Genomic DNA, 25,179 nt, shown 5'->3' with positions numbered 1-25,179 from the left:
ACAGAGACAGAAGAGCTACAATCTATTTTGTCAGTAATCATGATGCAGCTTCATTCTTTCTTTAAATACTGTCAATGTTTCACCTTTTGAACAACAATGATTTGTTTTGTTAATCAAATGAATTTTTGGATTGCTTACATTATGCACCTACAGTGATCGAACACGTTTAAAGCATTTTCAAGTTTTAATAATTTGTCACCAGATCGTTTAATGTGTTACTAAAACCTAATTTTCTTACATTGTGCAACCTGCTATGGTGTTATAGTATGTGTACTTCATGGAACGAAATAAGTTTTATGGTGAAAACGGCATTGTTACGAGGTCAAAGATGAAACTTGAGCTACCAATAATTTTTTCAGGCACAGTCACGCAAAGTCATAAGTAGCAGTAATTGGTACTTACATACTTCACAGCAATAAATCCAAGCCACCGTCTTTGTTGTCCAACGTAGATGAAGCAGACTCAGCAAGATTTATGATGGATGGTTCCCTAAAAATGTCCCTGCCAATTTCCCTGTTGTAATCTTCATCTTGCAGTTTTTCTGTGTGTCTCATGCAAGCTGCCCTTGCAGATGCTGAGATGCCATCTACTGCCTCATGTGTAAGTCTCGCAACATCTGCAATATATGCTTTCACCTGAGCCCATACCATCTCGATTGGGTTGTAATGGCAATTGTATGGGGGTAATCTAATGATACGGTCTCCATACTACTTTGCAATTTCATCTATTTCATAAACTCTGTATGCAGGTTTGTGTCAACTGACAAGAACAAGCAATTCTGCTCTGGTATGCAACAAGTTACAAGGTATTCTGTTAGATGACAGCCATGTCATAATGTTTGTGCTTTTGGAGTTCATATTTGGAGCTTTGTTCACTTGCACTGAGTGGATGCTCACATTGTGCATGACTATAACTGAAGACGCAGGAATATGCAGCAATAATTGTTGTGTAAACTGCCTTTTGAAGATGCTGTACATAATTTCAGAGTGGTAATCTTCAGAATTCTTAGCTTTTGATGCCTTAAAAATCATATTACCCTGGGGAATAAAGCCAGTGTCTACTGATCCAACATGAAGCACTATAATTCTGTTACCCTTACCAACAGGAACTTTTAATCCACCGTACCCATCGCTCACTTTCCAGCACATAGCCCTTGTGTGGTTCTGATTAATGAAAGTTTCATCTAAGTAATAATTCGAGGTGTGCCAGCTTCTCTGGTCTCCTGCATTGTTCTCAAAAATCAAATCCTTGCAGCTACAATACCACTTCGTTCCATTAATAATTTCCTACCAACGTTCGTTTTCTGATACATGAACCCTATGCGTCTCATTATCCTCAACATGGTCCATTTGCTTCCATTAAAATTTTCAGCTTCTTTCACACGTGAAACTAGTTTCTCTGCAGTTGGATACTTGTCTTCAGCAAACATGCTGAACACTATTTGCCACAAAACATTTTTCATGAAATCGTGTACCTCACCCACTTGTTTTTTGCAGCTGTGTTGCTTCCCTGGTGATTTGAAAACAGCTGAGCTGCAGGCTTTGAGAGATGTCTTAGCTTCGCTGGATATTCTCTGAACTGTCCTCAAACCAACATCACATGCTTCAACTGTCTGCTCCTGGCATTTGGCAATGGCACGACCTGCGCCTTGTGCTGTCATGGATTCAGTGGAAGATCCTCTCTTAAAGTATTGGTACACACGTAACACTATTCCTCTTGCCCGTTTGTGAAGCACTTGGTGTGATTGCTTACCATCATTCATAATGAACACTATGGAGGCAGTCAGCACTCAGCACAGAACACTATGACTGAAATAAACAGTTAGAACTTCTTAACACAGCACAATCCGCACAGAACGAAAACAAGAATGTCACTGGCGCGCGATTGGCTGTGAGTCATGTGGTACACTTTCACATGCTTCTACGCATCTGATCCTTACCCACCTTTGTAACTGCTCTCCACTTTAATACGAGGGCTATCCACAAAGTACATTAAGTTGTGTCCGTTAGGGGCGGGGCTAGCGCGGCCATCTTGGTGTCATGGCATTCCACCGCTCAGTTGGCATCCTGCCGTGCTAGTGAGAGGTTCGTGCTGTACTCCGTTGAGTTACTGTGACAGTTTGAAATGTCAGCGTTAATTGAAAATGCCGCAAAGTGTCAAGTGTGTGCTGTAATAAGGTTTCTGACTGCAAAAAACTGTACACCGATAGAAATCTATCAGCAGGTTTGTGAAGTGTATGGGAACAACATAATCACTGAAGGTGGAGTGCGTCAATGGGTCATAAAATTTAAAAATGGCTGAACTAACGTTCACGACGAAGAGCAAAGTGGAAGACCCAGCATAGTGACTGCCGAACTTATCGAAAAAGTCGATGCCGTGGTCCGTGAAAACCGTAATTTCACAATAACGGAACTCTCTATGAGTTTTCCACAAATTTCACGAAGTTTGTTGCACAAATTACTACCGAAAAGCTTGGTTACCACAAGTTTTGTGCAAGATGGATACCAAAAATCTTGACAGAGATTCACAAAAATCAGCGAATGGCTGCAGCGTTAATGTTTTTGGTCGCTTACGAGAAAGATGGCGACTCATTACTCGATCGCATCGTTACTGGTGACGAAACATGGGTTAAGCATGTGAACTGCGAGACAAAATTGCAGTCAATGCAGTGGGGGCACACAAATTCCCCCCAAAACACCAAGAAATGCATGCAGACAATGTTGGCAAGGAAGGTGATGGTGACTGTCTTTTGGAACAGAAAAGGTGTGATTTTTGTGGATTTCCTGGAAAGAGGCACTACAATAAACTCTCAAAGGTATTGCCAAACTCTGCACAACCTCAGAAGAGCAATACAAAACAAGCGCAGGGGAAAGTTGGGCTCAAAGATCTTGCTGATTCATGACAATGCCCGGGCCCACACGGCAAATGCCACTCGTGAAGTTCTCGAATCTTTTAAGTGGGAGTTGTTTCCTCATCTGCCGTACAATCCCGACCTGGCACCGAGCGACTTCCACTTATTCCCAGCAATGAAGAAGTGGTTGGCTATGCAGCGTTTTGATGACGATGCACAGCTTCGAGAAGAGGTAACCACGTGGTTGAAGGCGCAGGCGGCCGAATTTTACGACGAAGGAATTTCCAAGCTCATCCATCGCTACGATAAGTGCGTTAATTTAAATGGCAACTATGTAGAAAAGTAGTATTTAAGTGTGGCTTTCATCTGTACATAATAAAAAAAATTTCCAATACTTTATTTATTTTTAATTCCAAAACGTAATGTACTTTGTGGATAGCCCACGTATCTTCCAAGGCAGGACGTAAGGCGACTGCTTTCTTATGCCCTTACTTAGTTTTCCTGGCTTTTACATTTCCTATACGCATTCTGTGCATGGCAAGCGCTCTCTGGGCAGACTCACATAATGACCTTTTCTTTAGCATTTAAAGCACATTATAGCTTTATTATGCACATATGGGCCCCTGCAACCTGGCAAATTACATTGTGTGTGTTTCACTACTTGCATTCTGTCAGTTTCCTTGAAATTTCCTGGTGCAACCGTTCATACTTTTCATATTACTTTATCGCTATGACAATTTCGCATCATATGGCCTGGCTTCCCTTACTTGAAGTCCTTTGATGACTTCTTTTCATTTCAGGGCACAGCACCACCACCTCGGATGATCATCTTTTCTTGGGAAGAGGTTACTGCGTTCTCCTCTGTCAGAGCGATCTCTATAGCCTCTGCTATCGTTAACTGTTCACCACATGCTCATGTTATGGTCTTTATCCTATTGTCAAAAATGCCATGGGTAAACATAGCTCAGCTTAATTTTCAGATGAGAGCAAGGCTACTTTCTAATTCTGATTCTCTAACAGTACCTCTAATAGCTTCCCTGAGGTAGAGTTCCATTGCATCCATCCATGAGCCCCACTGTGCTAAACTTTAACCATGTTCTTGCCGTCTTGAAAACAATTGGCACGCGTAGTAATCAAGTGTCCTTTTGCTGCCATAGTTTTCTACTAATATGGCTCGCACATCTCGCCAAGTGGTGCTTAGGTCTCTAACAACTTACTGTGTGCTGAGTCCACTATCTTACAAGGGAACCTCCCCATCGCACCCCCCTCAGATTTAGTTATAAGTTGGCACAGTGGATAGGCCTAGAAAAACTGAACACAAATCAATCGAGGTGACAGGAAGAAGTTGCATGGAACTATGAAAAAAATAAGTAAAATATACAAACTGAGTAGTCCATGCACAAGATACGCAACATCAAGGATAGTGTGAGCTCAGGAGCGCCATGGTCCTGTGGTTAGCGTGAGGAACTGCTAAGCGAGAGGCTCTTGGTTCAAATCTTCCTTCGAGTGAAAAATTTACTTTCTTTATTTTCGCAAAGTTATGATCTGTCCCCTGTTCACTGTAATAAGTTTAGTGTCTGTGTTTTGCGACCGCACTGCAAAACCGTGCGATTAGTAGACGAAAGGACGTGCCTCTCCAATGGGAACTGAAAACATTTCATCGCAAGGTCACAGGTCAACCGATTCCTCCACAGGAAAACACGTCTGATATATTCTATACGACACTGGTGACGGCATGTGCGTCACATGACAGGAATATGTTGTCGAACCACCTAACTTGTAAACTTGGTGAATGGGTAAAAAGATTTTTCTACCTTGCCCGATTTAGGTTTTCTTGTGGATGTGATAATCACTCCCAAAAAAGTGATGAAAACATAAGAGTTTGTCACATGAGCTGCAACAAATGAATGCAACAGTTTCACAGTCGCACAGTTTTCCTTGTGCTCTGTCAAAACATATGTTTTTAACATTTTCAAATTGTCTGAAAATAAAAAATTAAACTTCTCACTCGAGGGAAGACTTGAATCAATGACCTGTCATTCCGCAGCTGCTCACGCTAACCACGGGACCACGGCGCTCCTGCGCTCACACTATCCTTGATGGTGCATATCTTGCTCATGGACTACTCAGTTTGTATATTTTGCTTAATTTTTTCATAGTTCCACACAACTTCTTCCAGTTTTCTCCATTGATCTGTGTTCAGTTTTTCAAGGCCTACCCACTGTGCCAACTTATAACTAAATCTGAGGGGGGGGGGGGGGGTGATGGGGAGGTTCCCTTGTTAGTTTCAACAAATTTCGAAAGAGTACCACGCAGCTCTGGGTCAACAAGTACAGCTGCTAAGTCACATTCATTGAGAAACCCATTTAGTGTTTTTCTAGTGGTGTCGAAAGACTAGGGTATTAACTTTAGCACATCTGAAAAACTGACAGTTGTCTAATGGGTTGCTCATTTCCGTCAGTGCTTGGACTTGAAACATTATCGCTGTGACATGCCGGCTAATTTTTGTTCAGCTCATCACAGAATTTCTCACTGCTGCCATCCATCCCTTCTGTACGTCATCCGCTATGAAGCACTGATCTTGTGCAGCTGGCCGTCGACGCCACTGCCATTGCTGTCAAATGTGTGCCTTCCACTGTTCAGCGCCACCATCTGCAACCTCAGGCATCTGCCTGTGGCTGCCACTGCTGAGGCCTGCCCTGTGCCATGTGTTATCCAAGCCATTGTCTATCATCGCCAGTGCCGCTGCACTGGCTGTGTGTCGCCAGCTACCCCACACTGCCCACTGCGGCTGCCGCTGCTGCTGGTTGCTCTCGCACAGCTGTCTGCAATTGACAGTGCTCCTGCATCGCCTCTGCGCACCGTCTGTGACCTCGTGCCACTGTCGGCAGCCCTTTACCACCTTCCGGGATGTCCGCTTCGATGCCGGGTGCAGTCTGCCTGTTGCTACTGAGGCTGAATCCCTTGGTCCCAGCCTCCTCCTCTTTTTCTTCTGGTGCCATCTGTACCTTGGCTTTTTCTTTTCCTTCTTCTTGAGAGCTTCCTTGCTCTCCTGGCTCTGTCACTGGCCTGCGTACGGGCTATCCAAGTAATGCAAAACAGGATTCTCAAAGCTGTTCCATTGTTTAGCGTGGCATTAATCTGAGCAGGTTTGATATTTCAAAATATATATGTCATGGCCAGCAAGCGGTCTAGACACCTAATGATGTAAGGAAGGGGAGGATAATCCACACAGTTTGCTACATGGAGAAGGCTAACAGGATCCTACACCTATGGAGAGAGGTACGTGGCTAATTCAGAGACACAAACAGAGCCAGAGCAGAACTACACAAGTGCAAGCCCCAGGCCTGAGCTGCACGGAGGTCCTCCTGGACTGCTTTCTAAACTAAACTGTCAACCCGGGCCCACCACTACCGCCTTTATAGGCAGCGTCAACCCCTTCTACGTTGGTGTCTGGCCACTGCCCTTCCAGTCCTCATACGTTACCATATAAGGTTACTGCCATCACTTGAGTTGTGCTTTGCCATGTGACCTCACATGATACCTCACGAGTATACGTCACTTTTCCGGTCAACACCCATCCTGCAGCATTGCCTTTGTATTCTCAATAAAACTTACTCATTCTGGCTTCTGTTCCCCCACCTGCAAATTTTGAATATGCGAGAAACCGCCATTAAGGCGGCACAGGTCGTGGTCCACTAGAAATTGGTCAATGAGGAGCCCCTAAATAGACAAAAAAGTGCTGTCCCAGAAAGGGTGATGCGTGTTAAAATCCCCAATGAGGAGAAAGGTAGGCGGAGAGTTGCTGAAGGAGAGCAATTAGAAGGAGAGGTGTAGGTGACCCATCAGGTGGTAGATAGAGATTGCAAACCATGACCACAGAGTCCAAGTGTACCCGGATGGTACTCCTTCCAATGTGGTACGAAGGTGGATCCATGTGCTACCAACGTCCATCCGGACCAATGTGCAAATGCCACCGGAAGCCCTCATAGGGTCAACCAGATTTGACAGAAAGCATGGAACCCATGAAGGGCCAGTGAATAAGCATCAGTAAAATGATATTCCTGGAGAATGACACAAGCTACCGAGTAAAAGGAAATAACAGTTTGCAATTTTGGAAGGTGACGATGGTATCCATTACAGCTCCAATGAATAATCATGGAGAGGGGATCCAAAAGGGAGGTAAATGGGCTGGAGCCAATCATGTGCAGGGTCGCTGTCCATCACCATGAGGGCAGGGTGAAATCCATAAATAAGAGATCAGATTGAGGTTGCACTGGGGGGGAAATGGCATCTCTGGGAGCACTGTGGTTGGGGGTGGGGGGCATGGTTCTTCTTCTTCTTCTTCTTCTTCTCTTTCATAGATTGTGAAAGGCAGGCCATGCAGGGAGAGCAGGCTTCTGCAAGGTCTGGAACTGAGAGGGAGTGGCAATCTTGGGGTGCACAGAGCAGTGTCCTGTAGCCAAGTTGTGGGGGCAGACCTCCAGACTGGGAGATGTTGGGGTGAGTGGTCACAGGAGGGGGACCCAGCATCTGCGGGTCCTGAAGAAGGGGGGCACTTCTCCAGCTGGGGAGGGTAAGCGGCACTTGGACGGAAGCGTGTTGGAATTGGAGAGGAGGATGGGAGGGGGGGGGGGGGCAGGACACAAGTGAGGAAGAGGGAGGAGGGGGAAGGGATGTAAAAGAGGCAAAGTTAGAAGTCATCGAGACAGGGTGAAGCTGGTCATATTCCTGAGGAGCCTCAATATCTGATAAATGATCAAGGAACTTATACTCCTTTAACTTCTTATAAACTGGATGATCTGGTGGGCATGGAGGGTGAGGGTTGTGACAATTAACACACATGGGTGGCAGAACACAGGGGCTTCCTTCATGGAGTGGATGTCAACATTCACCTCACAGAGAGTCCGCCATACAGTGGGAACACATGTGCCCAAAACATAAGCACCAAAAACACCTCATTGGTGCTGGAACGTATGGTTTCACATCACACCAATAACACATAACCTTGACCTCCTCTTAGAGGGTGTCTCCCTCAAATGCCAGAATAAAGGCATTGGAATCGCTATGATTGTCTTTACGACCAGTGGCGGCTGCTACGTCAGAGCACAAGAGCAAGTGAACACCCATACTTTTGACACCTAGCAGATTTATTGGTTATTTTTCTTTGAATTCTTTGAAATGTAACACAGATGCAGTAATCTGAAATATATTGCACTAAATCTACAGTGCTATGCCTCACTGATACTCCTACAGACTCCGTGAAACTTGTCAGCAGGGCCATGAGCACAGCTTCATTTGTGCACGTTTGAAAGAGGTTTTGTGCACTGATGTAACTGCCTTATGGGTCAAATGCATACAGATTTGATGAACAATGTGCACGTTTCACCGCGTGCACAGCTAGTCCCTACCACTGAACCATAAGTTTACATCAGTGCCACCAGGTGGTAGCATATTGCAGCGGACATCCCCATTTGCTTGGCATAAATCCTGCTAGGCAGCAGCACATTCCTCAGATATGCCAGTTCACTCACTATTTAGTAAAATTAGATCAGATGTCAGAATATGTGATAGTTATAATGATAAAAAAACCTATTTTATGGATTTCTGAATGCATTATAGTATATTAAGTTTTGCATTTTATCATTCAGTAAGGCACTTGAGGTACTGAGAACCATAAGGGCCTGAAACATCACCATTGATTGTAAGTTATAGCATTTATTCATGCTTCTGACATCTGTTGATCTTATGGTAGTCAGATTTATTGGTGCTATAGGTCCACATTGTACAGGGTGTTCAAAAAGTCTCTCCGCAGTGCTGTATGATTGTTAGCCGCGCGTGCCATATGCTGCAGTGAATATACTGGAATGAAACTCAGTGAAATACAAGTTATTAATTTGTTGAATATTCATTTTTACTTACAAATTTTCACATTAAATGTTGAAAGTGTCCCCCTTGTTGTTGAATACACAATTCAATTCGTCTAATCATGTTTCCAAACACAAGATGTAACATTTCTTTTGTAACAGAAGCAGTGAAAGTGGATATTGCAGTTTTCAATTCACTGATGGATTTTGGACGGTTTTTATAGACAGTTGCTTTCACTGCACCCCAGAAGAAAAAGCCAGGTGGTGTTAGGTCAGGTGATCATCTGTCAATACCAGTGTGGGGAAAGTGTTTCACCCCAAGTAGGAGAGTCTGGCTCTCCCATCAAGGTGAAGTCTTGGTAATTTACTATTCTATTAGCACTTAAAGTATATTCAACAAAGTTCATGTTGACACTACACACAAAAGCCGATTCCTGTGAAATTATGCGATCACCAAAAACATCAGCAAGCAGTGACATTGAAACGCGAGCTGTATGAGCGGTTGCACCATCTTGATGAAAATAACCGTTTAGTATTTCACTTAACACAAGTTCTCCTACGAATGGGTACAGAATATCACTGCACTATCGTTGTGTGTTTATTGTTTCGTTGAAAAATATGGGACCCACAATCCGACGTCTAGAAATTGCAATCCAAACTCCTCTTTTAACAGAATGAAGTTGTTTCTCATGAATACACAATGGATTTGCAGTACTCCACATATGAGAAATTTGCGAGTTCACGTACCCGGATAAATGAAACCACGTCTCATCAGTGAAAAACGTTTCATTAAGAATAGCCCTTCCATTTTGTTGAACGAAATTTTTGAACCACTGAAAATAATGCAGTCTCTTGCTACGATCAGTATTTTTCAGTTCTTGGATGACTGTCACTTTGCATGGGAAAAATTCTTATTTTTTTCCTTACAGTTTGTGGGCCATTCCGACACTAACATCGATTTCCTGGGCAAGTTTTCTTACTGACTTGTTCGGAATCATGGACATTTTATTGGAAATATCGAGTAGTTTATCCACAGACAAAATGCTAGGACGACCACTTCTCGGTGCATCTGTCACTGAACCCGTACTTTGAAATTTGTTAATCAAATCTTGTACAGTATCACGGTGTGGGACTGTTATCTCCGGGAAAACTGAATTAAATGTGTGACAAACTGAAACTGCGTATTTTTCACCAGCTTTGAACAGTAACAAAAACGAACAAAGGAACTAAACTTAAATGTTCATGTCAACATGTAACGACACACACCAACGATACTACTGATGCTGGCTGAGATAAACGAAACAGTGGAATGTTGGGAGAGTCCACTTGAAGGGAAGTAACCCAAGCAGGTGAACAATCATACGGCACATGCGGCTAACAATCATACATCACTGCGGAGAGACTTTTGGAACACCCCGTGTATACAAGTATAAACATTCATGAAAACTGTCTCAGTTCCTCTGATATTCACTGAAATATGGGATCAAAAAAGGCTAACTTTGGGTCTTTATGGTTCTCAGCACCTCATTTGCTTTCTAGTGAAGTCACCATGTTGGTAGACATTACTATTTGAATTTATAATCATTATCACAGATGGTAGTTTGTGTTTGGAGTTGGTTGTTTACTGTGCGGGAATTGGCTTTTGTGTGTAGTGTCAACATGAACTCTGTTGAATATATTTTAAGCGCTAAGAAAAAAGTAATTTACCAAGAAAAGTTAGCTGCAACGGAACTAAGGCCTCTGAGACCATATCTGTTGATTGAGAAAGTGGTGAAATCAAATAAGCATGACTACAAGCAAAAATTTAACGAAGAAGTGTACAATAAGCATAATTGCTGTGTGGCTGCAACTGAAAATGTCTGGTTTTCAGCCTGGAATTTAATTTGTGAACTAATACAAATGTTATGGATCTTATAAATTTGCCCAAAGAATACACAAGCATGAAAACTCCCACTTACACAACAACACCAAATGGAGAGCAATGAAAGGTTACACTTTATTTCTTTCTTGCCTTAAGCTGTAATTATGTACAAAACAACAAAATTCCACAGAAAAAATTATTTCTTTTGTCAGACGAGTAATGCATATAATTATTACTATAATAATAATAATAATTATTATTATTATAATTATCATCATTATTATTATTGGCCTTGGCTGTAGGTGTATAAACTTGTTCATAATCATAACTGTTATACAACAGATGCTATTAATTTCGCCTTCTCACTTTATCTGAATCTAAAAATTTGTGATCACCCAGAATACTAACTCACGAATCACCACTGCTTACAACCTTCCTGAGCATGCCAAACTACATGAGTGCCCCATCGTCCCAGATTAGTCCAGAGTTCCTCATCGGTTTGAAGGATGAGGTCCCTATGAAAAATTATTCCCTGAACCATATTCAAAGACTGGGAGGACACCGCGACATTCCCAAGATGGTCAGAAACATGAAGGGCTGCAGACTGGGCAGCAGAAGAAGTTTTGATCAACAGCGAACCAGACCGCATCTTACTGAGGGACTCCACCTCACCAAGTTTGTCTTCAATATTTTCCACAAAAAATAATGACTTTGTGGCAGTGAATGTATCCCTGTCAATACCAGTGTGGGGAAAGTGTTTCACCCCAAGTACGAGAGTCTGGCTCTCCCATCAAGGTGAAGTCTTGGTAATTTACTATTCTATTAGCACTTAAAGTATATTCAACAAAGTTCATGTTGACACTACACACAAAAGCCGATTCCTGCACAGTAAACAATCAACTCCAAACACAAACTGCCATCTGTGATAATGATTAAATTCAAGTAGTAATGTCTACCAACATGGTGACTTGACTAGAAAGCAAATGAGGCTCTGAGAAGGGTCATAAGAATTAAGTGATTCATTACCAACTGAAGAGATGGCCACAGAAGAATGGTCAGTCTTTTGGAACATGATACATTTCACATACAAAGCATCCAACCTGATACCAGCCGCTCTGATCAGGAGTTTTCCCTATTTGTGCTATCCAGCCACATCAAGGGCCATCTGGCTCAGCAGCCGTTGCTGGGATTTCTGATGTCCAGCAGGACGAGCAACCACTCCTATGCATACATAGGGAGGCAGCTGTACAGGTATCAGAAGTGTGGTATCTGTGTTGTCAGGCGGCTCAGCCATATGGGTACATAACAGCCCCACCACATGGACTGGCTACATGTGCTGGTGACCTAGCAGGGCAGAGGGGAACTACAGAGGGAAAGGAAGAGGGGAAGCAAAGGGGGGGGGGGTATTGATGCCATAAATGCTAGGAAGGGAGTTTCTCATCAAATGACACACTACAGAGAGGAAATTTAGAAGTGGAGGTAAAAACCCCAATGAAGGACCAAAAAGGTAGGATGAAAAAGAAAAGGCAAGGAGAAAAAAATGGAAGGAAGACAGGAGAAAAGGTGGATAACCCAGGTGACATAAGTGAAAACACTGAGAATGGGGGAGGAGGGGGCAGAGGGGAAGGGGCAAGGATGGGAGGGAGGGAAGGGCGTGAGGAAGGAAATGCGGTCCAGGAAGGAAGAATGGGCTTCAATAGCTAGGGGGCCTGTATGTATCATGCCCAAACTCGTGAAAGAACTGGGAGCGCCCTGGGGAGGTAAGATTTTTGTTCCAGCAGTGACTCCTGTGTCTCTGTAATGATCATTTCACATGGTCCTCTAGACTCTGCAGCAGGTGGTGGTCAGCTCAGTTGCAATAATCCTGTCACAGCCTATGCATTCTGCATTTGGTGCCAATGAGGTCCTACTTGTCATGTGACAGGCCCCTAGCACCAGCCAATACAGTCTTCAGTGAGATAACATGGGACTGATACGTCATCCTGTTGTGATAGTCATCTTCTGGCTTTCATGATTTGGTGAGCTGTAATAGCCGCAGATGGCTGCAACCCGGGTGTCACAGTGGGTTGTGGTAGTGGGTCAACCAAAGTGGCTGTTGTAACACAATATGTAGTCAGATGATCACTGCCAAAGTGCACTGGTTGTTGTACATTGCCACCATAGTGTTTCCCCAAACACTGCCAGACCCAGCTTAAGCTACACACAAGTATCTGAGTAAAATAAATGGCCCAGGCATAGAATGTTCCCTGACCTTGGAGAGACTTCTCAACACTTGTTGACACCATCAACAGCAGCTGCTTCTAGTACCACGGGATAGAGCCTGTACTCTCCACGATAATCCTGTTGTGATTGTGAGTGGGCACTATAACCAATAAGTATTTCCAGGAATTTTGAAGTGCTGGCCAAAGTACTGTCTAACTATAGTTCGCGTTACATAGGAAGATGCTTCTGCGCAGAGAGGCAGAGCAATAGGGAAGTGTGGAGGGGGTAATGTCTGCATAAGCATGGTGATATAGAGAGTACAAAACTCCATGTTGCTAGGTTCATTTGCCTATAGTACACTGTATTATACATTCACGCTATGAGGGAATAATAAATTTTAAAACCTATTAAGATCAATCATCCACATGAGAGAAATCTTACTTCACATCTTGATGACATTGTGTCTGCTTCTCTACAGCTACAGTCCATGTGGCATTACAAGGTGAGACCAGCTTTTCTGAAGAAGTCTTGTACAATTTTTCTCAAAATGACGACTGTCTAACAACAAGGTCATCGAAACTATTTGCAATAATTCTCATTTTACTGTGATCTGGACTGTATTATAAGCAAAAATGTAATATACAACATAATTAACACTTCAAGCACAAACCAAAATCATTATATTTGTTTAACAACTGCTTCTACTCCAATGAATTTCTTTAAAATGGGAGAAGGGGGTGGAGTGGAGTGGAGTGGAGAGAGAGAGAGAGAGAGAGAGAGAGAGAGAGAGCGGGGTGGGGGGCACTGTAGTTAAATTTAAACAATGGAAAATCCAGGATGGAACAGTGACAGTGGTATGAAAAGGATCGATTGCTACTCGCCATATAGTAGAGAGGGTGAGTTGCAGACAGTACAACAAAAAGACTACTAAACAAATTAGAATTATTGGCCATAAAAAGTAATTACACTACTGTGTAAATGGTGGATATGTCATTATATTTTTTGCAGTCAATGACCATTATGAGTGTACACCAACATTCAACATCACATTTCAAAACCACATTTATGATCCATGAAACAAGCAAGTGATTACCATAATCTCTGAATGCCCCCCCCCTCCCCCACCACCGCATATAAATAAAAACCACCGATATCTAGACTGGTAATTTTAAGGCATTTTCCAATTTGTGGCTTGAAACTGACAGGTGTTACCTGTACAAACACCAAAATTTCTTATAAATTTATCTGGCTATTTTCTCATGAATTATTAGAGCACAGAACTCACTGAGAATAGCTTAAATTGCACAACTAGCTAGATGGCTGCTTAGCCTTAGGCAATGTGGTGAAAATTATAGTTACCAATCAAACAGCAGGAACTCTAGGTAGGAATATCACCACTGTAGGAAGATACACAATTGCTTCTTACTGTAGAGAAGACATGTCAGGTTGTACACAGGCCCAATTGAAAGACACATATAGCTTTTGACCACAGCCTTCATCATAAAAGACACACACACACACACACACACACACACACACACACACAGAGAGAGCCACTGTATCCAAGTGCTAACACCAGACCGCCTTACCACCCTAAGACAGTGGCCATGTATATGTGAGTAGTTCGTGAGTGAACATGTGTGAGTTCTACTTCTGAGGAAGGACTTTGTCCAAAAACTTGGTACAAGATGCAGTATACTAAGAAATTCCTTTCTATATTCCTCTGTAATTCTAAGGAGCTTTGAGAATACCTCATCAGTGTTTGACAGTAATGGAATTTTATACAGTGATTGGAATAATTATGTTATTACTAAATGAAAATTCATACCTCTTTTAATCATTGGCAGCTCAACAGGTGCAAATGATTTGTCCAGGGCAGCAGGATCATCTACAAAATCGTCACGCAGGAGCTCCTTGAGTTTTTGTTCATCCTCTTCTTTATCAAACTTTCTCTCATACTGGAAAACACATTAAGATAAGAAAGTCCTAGTGCCACACAATCAACAACACCCTCTCTCTATAGCAACCACATTAGTGACCAACCGCTGGCTTATAGTACTAACTTTGTACAGGCACATGTCTGGCTCTCAATGGTCAGGTAAAACCTCTCAAAAAAGTGGAAGAAACCAAAAGTAGCATGCTAAATGAACTCAAGCACATAAAACACACAACTAATTGACCTCTAGATCAAAGAAAATGCAGTATTGTTCATTTAATCTCAAGAACATAAAATCTTTCATAGAATTCACACACATTACAAAATGTGTGTATATACTGAGATTGATTCCACTACTGCCAGGATACCAAACAATAAATCAATGCCAGGCTCATCATCCAAAAGCAGCTTACATAATCCAGCTTGAGATCCGAAATTAATATAAAGTGAACAACAGATCCATTGTGTACTTAGTAGGACATATGCCACACCACTTTGGTATAAATCATCATGTGCAAAGAGTACATTCTGATTCGAATTAAACTTCTAAGAGAACATCAGCCAACACCAGGAGAAAAAGTACATATTCTTGACGGCAAGTTTCAGATTGTATCCATAGAGAAGTGCCTGTTGAAACAAAACAGAGCACCTGTGCGAGTGGTTAACATCTGCTGAAAGTCTCTTGACAATGAAGGTTCACTATCAAAATTGTTATCTGACATTTGTCAAGTGGCAATACAGTCACTGAACTACATACCATGCATCCCTAATAATTAAGTGCCTTAGATATGAGAATTACTGCCATATAAATTTAGTTGCCAAGAATTAAAACATCCACAGCTGCTTCTTCATTAAACTGTGTGACACATCCCATGCCTTACTTGCAAAACGACATCTCTCACCTATATACAATGGTCTTTCAAAAAGTAAAGATACAATGGTGCACAGTCTTTAAATAGAACATTTATTTAGGTAACATCAATTACATCTTATTAACTGGACTATTTGTTATTTTTCGACGTAACCACCCCCGTTATCCAAACATTTGTTAAGTCGGTGCACAAGCTTTTGTATCCTACAGTCATAGAAGGTTGCCGCCTGTTGTCGGAACCACATTTCAATTTCATCTTTGATCTCTTCATCATCATGGAATGATTTTCCACCAAGATGTGACTTCAGGTAACGGAAGACATGGAAGTCGGTGGGCGCAAGGTCCGGGCTGTATGGCGGATGGTCCAATACGTCCCATTTGAATTGTTTGAGCAGTGCTTTGGTTATGAGCGCTGTGTGAAGTCGAGCGTTGTCTGGAAGCAAACAGACTCCACTTGTCAGCATTCCCCTGCGTTTGTTTTGAATTGCCCTTCGAAGACATTTCAAAGTCTGGCAATATGCAGCAGCATTAATTGTCGTTCCAGGAGGCATAAATTCCAACAGAAGAATGCCCTGTCTGTCCCAAAAAACAGAAGCCATGATCTTCTTCGCTGAAATTGACGTTTTGCATTTCTTGGTTTTTGGTGAATTTGAATGGCGCCATTGCATTGATTGTTGCTTGTATTCAGGTGTATGGTGATAAACACATGTCTCATCACCTGTCACAATGTGATCAAGGAACTCATCACCTGCTTCAGCTTAGCATGTGAGGAAGTCGAGTGCAAAGCCCATCCTTTTCTTTTTGTGTTCTTCCGTTAACAGTATTGGAGCCTAGCGCGCACACAATTTCCTGTACACTAACTTGACAGTCACAACACCATAAAGAGTTGTCATTGACACGTCTGGTATGATCTGATACAATTCTTTCAATGTGAGATGTCTATCGGCACAAATTGCTTCCTCCTTTCTCCAAAGAAGGGCATCAAAGATCACAGATGGCCGACCTGTTCTTTGTTCGTTATGAACATCGGTCCTACCTTCAGAGAAATGACGACACCATTTCGTTACATTTTGTCGATTCATAATGTTCCCATAAGCAGAAACAATTTCTTTGTGAATATCTGTTGGTTGCTGACCTTTTGCATGAAGAAAGCGTATGATGGAGCACATTTCGCATTTGGCGGGATTCTGAAATGGCGCAGCCATTTTAAACATGACCTACTCCAACCAGAAGCAACGTTCAACTGCCGAACGACTGCGAGGAGAAAGCTAACGGTTCAAGGTTTAACACCAGTGTTGCCAACTTGCTCGCCAAAACTCTTCTGCTCCTCTGGCACACGGTGTATCTTTACTTTCCGAAATACCCTCGTACATAGACACAGATTATTATCTGCACTGAAACTACTTCTGTTATTCTTTACATCACAAACAAAATTAAATTTCTTCAGCAGAATAACGGGGAAGCAATGTGAAATGAAGCACGCTATGATTTTAACTCTATAAAGTTGGATAAACGACAGCAGTATACCATAAGAACCTCAAATAATGTACCAATATGAGTAATTAGTTTAAATATAAAAGGTTTGTGGCTTAAAGTAAATTTCTTTCCAATTGATGTCTCAGTTTGCTCAAGACAAATAAGCACAAATAAATTTCAAGCAGTAGTGCTCCATGAGAAATGTTTGATTAGTGCAGAAAATTTCATTCTATGAACATTGGATTCATGTAAAAAAATCATGACAGGACAAAAAGTTACAACACACTCTGTTCTACAAGCTCCATTAGTTAATTTTCTTTCAGAAAAACAGATGCTGGACTGTAACATTAGCTTTATCTTCTTCATTGCTTCTAATATGTACCTCTACCACACCTACTCCCTTTTGAATGTGCTTTCGCTTATGTAGTCTATTTAGCAAGGGGTCAATACTATACTTATAATAGGAATCTTTCCAGAAATAACCTGTATCTATACATTGTGTTAACTGTAAGTTGGCCGATTTCAAAAGGGTGTAGTGGGGAGTAGAAGAAGCAAGCCTGGCCCCCTAATTGACCATCACTGGGTGAGGAGCTGTGTGGCAGGGGGGGAACATGCCATGCCTGCCCCCCATAGTGATGGCCCCAGAAACTGTACTTAAAGCTCTCACAAAAGAAGAAGTCAGACACAGAAGTAAAAATTACTTAAATCTTGTTTGCAAATGAAACTGAAATGTGCTGACATGTTCAATAAAGATTATTATGTAAACTTATATCAAAGAACTTACATCACAGAAGAGAAACAGTATGAAATACAGTGAAGTACAACAAAGTAACACAGCAGACACACAGTGCTCTCAATTATTTAATGTTGGCTGCAGTCGAAAACTAATGATTACTGGCTAAAGCCTTCTGACTTTTATCAGGTTCTGCTGATTCAGGACTAGGGAGCAGATTGGCCAACTTAAAGTTAATACACTGCAGTGAACTGTTTTAAATTAAGTAATCTCATAACATGTTGACATTTTGTCTTGTATTGTTCTGCCCCTGCATCATGAACAGGAATTTGTCACTCATACTTTATGCCACTTAAATGAACAAATATTAAATCAAACTATGACCAGAAACAATTATTTCAAATTTTTATCTTACCGTTAGGTTGAGCTTTGGCTTTGGTATGAAGGTGGCTTCATTATCTCTCTCGCTGCCATAGCTTACTCGAGTACCACGTTTCTTCTCTCCAGCTGCTAAACCCTCTGAAAATATACCTGTTGACTAAAAATACACCTGACTAAGAAAACAACACAATAAGACTGCAACTAAACCAAATACAACCATTTTAATGTGAAAGTCACAGTAAAATTAATTGATATGAAGGATTTAGCAGAGGTTCGACAGAAGGAAGTGGAATAAAACTGGGTGTGTGGGATGATGGGGGAGTTGGGGTGGCGGGGGTGAAGGGGGGAGGAAGAGGCAAGATTAAGCATGGGGAATATGAGGGGGAGGAAGCAAAATAATATCTTCAGTTGAGAACAACACAATAGCAACAATACTAAGCCCAACTAAATCTCTTTCATAAGATAATTTGTTTGGTCAAATGTCTTTCACGTATTATTTTCACCTATTTTAGTAAGCATAATTTCTGTCACTATTAACATGAAATACACTAATTTCATGATTTCCTTCTACATGGTCAGACAGATCAGCTAGGTAAGTACCAGGCTCAAGTTCAGGGTTTCTTTCCTGGCTGATCCCTGGGAATGTGGCAATACTTTCATAGCACAAATTATCTGCACAGTCGATAATGTCAATGCCAAACACAAGCACCATACAAAATGGAGAAAATGGAACAATCAGGCATGGCAGACCATTGCCTAGAGAATGGGTACAGATACTGTTTGACGAGACAAGGACCTTATCCCAGGTGACAACGTAATGTGATTCAATTTTTAAAAAAGCAGCTGAGATTTTGATTACATCATAATAAATTCAACAGAGAAAAGGGGTACACTCTTAGCACAACATGGACGCGGGCTTTGGCAACTGGGGGAAAATAATAATAATAAAACCCGTGGAGGCCCGGGAAAAGAATAGGCCTCCGGTATGTTCTGCCAGTCGTAAAAGGCGACGAAAAGAACAAACCACTAATAGGGCTAACCCCCCTTTAGTGTGATTAGTTGGTTCAGGACAGAACTAAAGAAGCCTCGGACAAGCGCCGTCATGGTCGGGGACGACGCTTGAACCCTATGCCCGCCCACAATGGTAACGACACTGCTAGCCACCTGGAAAATGATTTAAATCCAAATAGAGGTGTTTTGCAGGATATGCTTCCTGCAACCACCCTAGAAGGAAAACAAAGACAGAGGATGAGATGGTCAGATGAAGTTAATCGACACCTCATGTTCCGTTATTACCAAGCAACAAACCTAGGAACCAACACAACTGGATACAGATCACAAGTATACACAACATTTATTACCAGATACCCAGAATTAAAATTTTTAACAGAACAACGACTAGCTGATCAGATCCGTGTAATAATCAAAAATAACAGAATACCCCAGTCAGAATTAGAAAACATCAAACAACAAGTACAACAAATACTGGAACAAAATAATGTGCAATCAGAAGAAGAAGAAAATACAGTAATGGACTCAAACATCCCAGAGCAAACAAACAAAGAACAACACGCACCAATTAAACAATCAGAGGAAAACGAAATCTTAAGACAGCCACCAGAACAAGCACAAATAGAACACGAAGTCACACACATGTTAGACATAGAAGAAAAATTTCAGCTGACATATATAGAATACAAAGACACAAATACAGACATAAGACCATTCTTGCATAGACCACCAAATAACCCACAAGTCGAAACAACAATAAAAACTATCAACACAATCATACACAACAAAATAAATGAAAACACAACTATGGAAGAGTTACAACTACTGGTTTATATAGGAGCACTCACTACACTAAATATACACACTAGACAGAGATCAGAACCAACCAACACACAGAAGAAACCCACAAAACCAGCATGGCAACACAGGCTACAGATCAGAATAGAAAAACTGAGAAAAGACATCGGACAGCTAACACAATTTATAAGAAATGAAATCTCGGAAAAAAAAACGAAAAAGGTTAGGTAAAATCTCACAACAAGAAGCGACAGAGCAATTAGACGAAAAGAAGCAGAAATTACAAGCATTAGCCAAACGACTCAGAAGATACAAAAAAAGTGAAAATAGAAGGAAACAAAACCAAACATTCAACACAAACCAAAAGAAATTTTACCAGACAATAGATAACACACACATTAAAATAAACAATCCACCAAACATAACAGACATGGAACACTTCTGGAGCACCATATGGTCTAACCCGGTACAACATAACAGGCATGCACGGTGGATACAAGCAGAAACAGACACATACAAGATGATACCACAAATGCCTGAAGTGATAATTTTGCAACATGAAGTCACGCAAGCAATTAATTCTACTCACAATTGGAAAGCCCCTGGAAATGATAAAATAGCAAATTTCTGGTTAAAGAAGTTCACCTCAACACATTCACATCTAACTAAATTATTTAACAGTTACATTGCAGACCCATACACATTCCCTGATACACTTACACATGGAATAACTTATCTGAAACCTAAAGATCAAGCAGACACAGCGAACCCAGCTAAATATCGCCCCATAACATGCCTACCAACAATATACAAAATATTAACTTCAATCATTAAACAGAAATTAATGACACATACAACACAGAACAAAATTATTAATGAAGAACAAAAAGGCTGTTGCAAAGGAGCACGAGGATGTAAAGAGCAACTGATAATAGATGCAGAGGTGACATATCAAGCTAAAACTAAACAAAGGTCGCTACACTACGCATACATTGATTACCAAAAAGCTTTTGATAGTGTACCCCACTCATGGTTACTACAAATATTGGAAATATACAAAGTAGACCCTAAATTGATACAGTTCCTAAACATAGTAATGAAAAATTGGAAAACCACACTTAATATCCAAACAAATTCAAATAATATCACATCACAGCCAATACAGATTAAGCGTGGAATATACCAAGGAGACTCATTAAGTCCTTTCTGGTTCTGCCTTGCTCTGAACCCACTATCCAACATGCTAAATAATACAAATTATGGATACAATATTACTGGAACATACCCACACAAAATCACACATTTGCTATACATGGATGATCTAAAACTACTGGCAGCAACAAATCAACAACTCAACCAATTACTAAAGATAACAGAAGTATTCAGCAATGATATAAGTATGGCTTTTGGAACAGACAAATGTAAGAAAAATAGCATAGTCAAGGGAAAACACACTAAACAAGAAGATTACATATTGGATAACCACAGCGACTGCATAGAAGCGATGGAAAAAACGGATGTCTATAAATATCTAGGATACAGACAAAAAATAGGAATAGATAATACAAATATTAAAGAAGAACTATAAGAAAAATATAGACAAAGACTAACAAAAATACTGAAAACAGAATTGACAGCAAGAAACAAGACCAAAGCTATAAATACTTATGCCATACCAATATTGACCTACTCATTTGGAGTAGTGAAATGGAGTAACACAGACCTAGAAGCACTCAATACACTTACACGATCACAATGCCATAAATATAGAATACATCACATACATTCAGCAACAGAAAGATTCACATTAAGCAGAAAGGAAGGAGGAAGGGGATTTATCGATATAAAAAACCTACATTATGGACAGGTAGACAATTTAAGAAAATTCTTTATAGAACGAGCAGAAACTAGCAAAATACACAAAGCAATCACTCATATAAATACATCGGCTACACCACTACAATTTCATAACCACCTCTACAACCCTTTAGACCACATAACATCAACAGATACGAAGAAAGTAAATTGGAAAAAGAAAACACTTCATGGCAAGCACCCGTATCATCTAACACAGCCACACATCGATCAAGACGCATCCAACACATGGCTAAGAAAAGGCAATATATACAGTGAGACAGAAGGATTCATGATTGCAATACAGGATCAAACAATAAACACCAGGTATTACAGCAAGCATATTATTAAAGATCCCAATACCACAACAGATAAATGCAGACTTTGTAAACAACAAATAGAAACAGTAGATCACATCACAAGCGGATGTACAATACTAGCAAATACAGAATACCCCAGAAGACATGACAATGTCGCAAAAATAATACATCAACAGCTTGCCTTACAACATAAACTTTTAAAACAACAAGTTCCTACATACAAGTATGCACCACAAAATGTACTGGAGAATGATGAATACAAATTATACTGGAACAGAACCATTATAACAGATAAAACAACGCCACATAACAAACCTGACATCATACTCACCAATAAAAAGAAGAAATTAACACAACTAATCGAAATATCCATACCCAATACAACAAATATACAAAAGAAAACAGGAGAAAAAATTGAAAAATACATCCAACTGGCTGAGGAAGTCAAAGACATGTGGCATCAGGATAAAGTTGACATCATACCAATTATAGTATCAACTACAGGAGTCATAACACACAATATCCACCAGTACATCAATGCAATACAGCTACATCCAAACACATATATACAACTACAGAAATCCGTAATTATTGATACATGTTCAATTACCCGAAAGTTCCTAAATGCAATATAACACATACCGTACAGTTAATAGGAAGTGACGCTTGATCAAGGTCCGCTTCACTTTCCATTCTCAACCAGACTTAACGTCTGAGAAAGTAAAGAAATAATAATAATAATAATAATAACACCGCCGCAAGCCGGTCCCAAGCCCGGGCCCATCTAAAAACAAGAGGATGGGGAAGTGTGGAGGGGGAGGAGTAACAACCTCGTAAAAAAACCAGGGTCCGTCCGGCTCCAGATGGTAGCACCCTGTCATAGGGCCCCTGCCTAGGGTTACTAGGTGAAACCCAGCCAACGGTCTCAATGGCGGAAGAGGAACATTTTCCCAACGGCAGAGAGAGCGGAAGAGCTAACTCCAGGGCTTACTATCTTGGTTTTAATTTCGGATTCGGGGCAACCCGATCCCCTAATTTATTATCCAACAATTACTGCAAAGCATGATGGGAACGTCGTCAAAGATAGACACTACTCCAAGAGGTAGACCGAATGGCAAATCCTCCGTTGTTCGTAGAAACAATGCAAAGGGGTCAAAGGATTTTGGAGGACCCCGACCAACATGTATGCAGCCCTCAACACTGAAATTTAAGAAAGCAACTATGTTTGCAACCCTAAATGTAAACTCTCTAATTAAAGTAGGAAAATTGAAATTATTGATTGAAAAGCTGAACCAGAAAGAAATTTTAATATGTGCATTGCAAGGAACAAGGTTTTTAGATGAAACTGCTTTAGATTTTGAAAACTATCGTTTATTTAAAGGAAAACCAGGTAAAATCTTAATGAAACAAATGCCATACCTGGGAACAGCATTTCTGGTACATCACTCAATTTTAGGTTCAGTTACTAACTTCTACTCGAGTTCTGAGAGACTATCCATTCTTGAGATTAAATGTAAAAACAAAGGATACTCTATAATCAACTGCCATGCACCCATAAACCAGGACAACAAAAATAACCCGGAGAAAGTTGAAGAATTTTGGGAGATACTTGAAATGGAACTGGATAGGTGCTCAAAGAAGAACATCAAAATGTTAGTAGGCGATTTTAACGCACAAATAGGAAGGGAGAAAAAATACCATGGAACAGTAGGCCTCTTCCCAGGTCACAAAAGAACTTCAAAAAATGGAGAAAGGCTTATAGAGGTATGTAGGCATTTCAACTTGAAAATAATGACAACACATTTCAAAAAGCTGAGCCGAAAAACTAAAACATGGAGATCACCAAATCCACTTCTCGGAGAATTCCAAATTGACCATGTGGCTATCTCACTTCATTGTCAAGAAGAAATTCAAAACACTAAAGTGCTGAAAAGCCTTGATGTTGATTCAGACCACTATTTGACTACGATTAAATTCAGACCACTCCCATTTCGAAAAGAGAAGAAAACCTTTTACAAAATTCCAAAATATAACACAGAAACTTTAAAAAATGAAGAAATTAAACAACGGTTTCAAAGAGCATTGCACAAAGATAGCGATGGCATATCCACAATAAATAAGGAAGCGGGATGGGAGGAGATCAAAAACGAAATAGTTGAAATAGCAAAAGAAAATTGTCTCGTGAAAAGAGTAAGAAGACATCCATGGTGGGACAATGAATGTGATGAGAACCTGGAGAAGAGACAGAAATTGTGGCAGAAATGGAACTCCACAAAAGATCCTCAAGATCTTGACAATTTTAAAATCCAGAGAAGAGAAACAGCTAAGCTTTTCTGTAATAAAAAAAGAAGACAATTTCAGGATAACCTAGAACAGATTGAGGAAGACTTTAAAAGAAATAATTCTAGAGATTTCTACAAAACTTTTAGAAAACAGCTAACCAAATACCAATCCCCAAATTTATGTTTTAAAGATGAAGAGAACAAGCTAGGTTTGACAAACAAGACTAATTGTGAAATATTAGCAAAATATTTCGAGAATCTACTAAATTGTGAACCCCCCAAAGATAAAATGAGTTTTGAAAACCACCGAAATACTAATACCGAGTCAAAACCTCCAGATGCTGAAGAAATAAAACACATAATACACAGTCTAAAAAACAATAAAGCCCCAGGTGAAGACTCCATAGTACCAGAAATCCTAAAAATAATGGATACCAACCTCCCACAAGTTTTGGAACATATGTTTAAGAAGATCTGGGACGAAGAAAGAATTCCTGAAGACTGGCAGTGTGCCCTGATACACCCACTACACAAAAAGGGGGATAAGATGAATGTTAATAATTATAGAGGGATCTCGCTACTACCAGTAGGATACAAAATTTTGTCAAGGAAATTACTTCAAATCGTGGAGCCAGTTCTGGATAAAAAAATAGGTGAATATCAAGCAGGTTTTAGACAAGGTAGATCCTGTGTTGAACAAATATTTAACCTGAAAACACTAATTCGTTACAGAATC

General features: G+C 40.6%; 1 protein-coding gene across 2 annotated transcripts in view; it reads right to left on the bottom strand.

The window, feature by feature from the left end:
• Nucleotides 1-25,179, bottom strand: part of LOC126203747 (DNA-directed RNA polymerase III subunit RPC4) — a 61,323-nt gene that overhangs the window by 26,064 nt on the left and 10,080 nt on the right. For both annotated transcript variants that reach the window (XM_049938114.1, XM_049938115.1), the window contains 2 exons: nt 18,213-18,335; nt 14,610-14,739 (listed from right to left, as the gene is read on the bottom strand). In XM_049938114.1, coding sequence (XP_049794071.1) covers nt 14,610-14,739; nt 18,213-18,335 — 253 coding nt within the window. The remainder of the gene's footprint in view (nt 1-14,609; nt 14,740-18,212; nt 18,336-25,179) is intronic.

The sequence above is a fragment of the Schistocerca nitens genome, chromosome 9 (genome assembly GCF_023898315.1).
Source record: "Schistocerca nitens isolate TAMUIC-IGC-003100 chromosome 9, iqSchNite1.1, whole genome shotgun sequence".
NCBI classification, from domain to species: domain Eukaryota; kingdom Metazoa; phylum Arthropoda; class Insecta; order Orthoptera; family Acrididae; genus Schistocerca; species Schistocerca nitens.
This window is presented reverse-complemented; position numbering and strand designations above follow the sequence as displayed.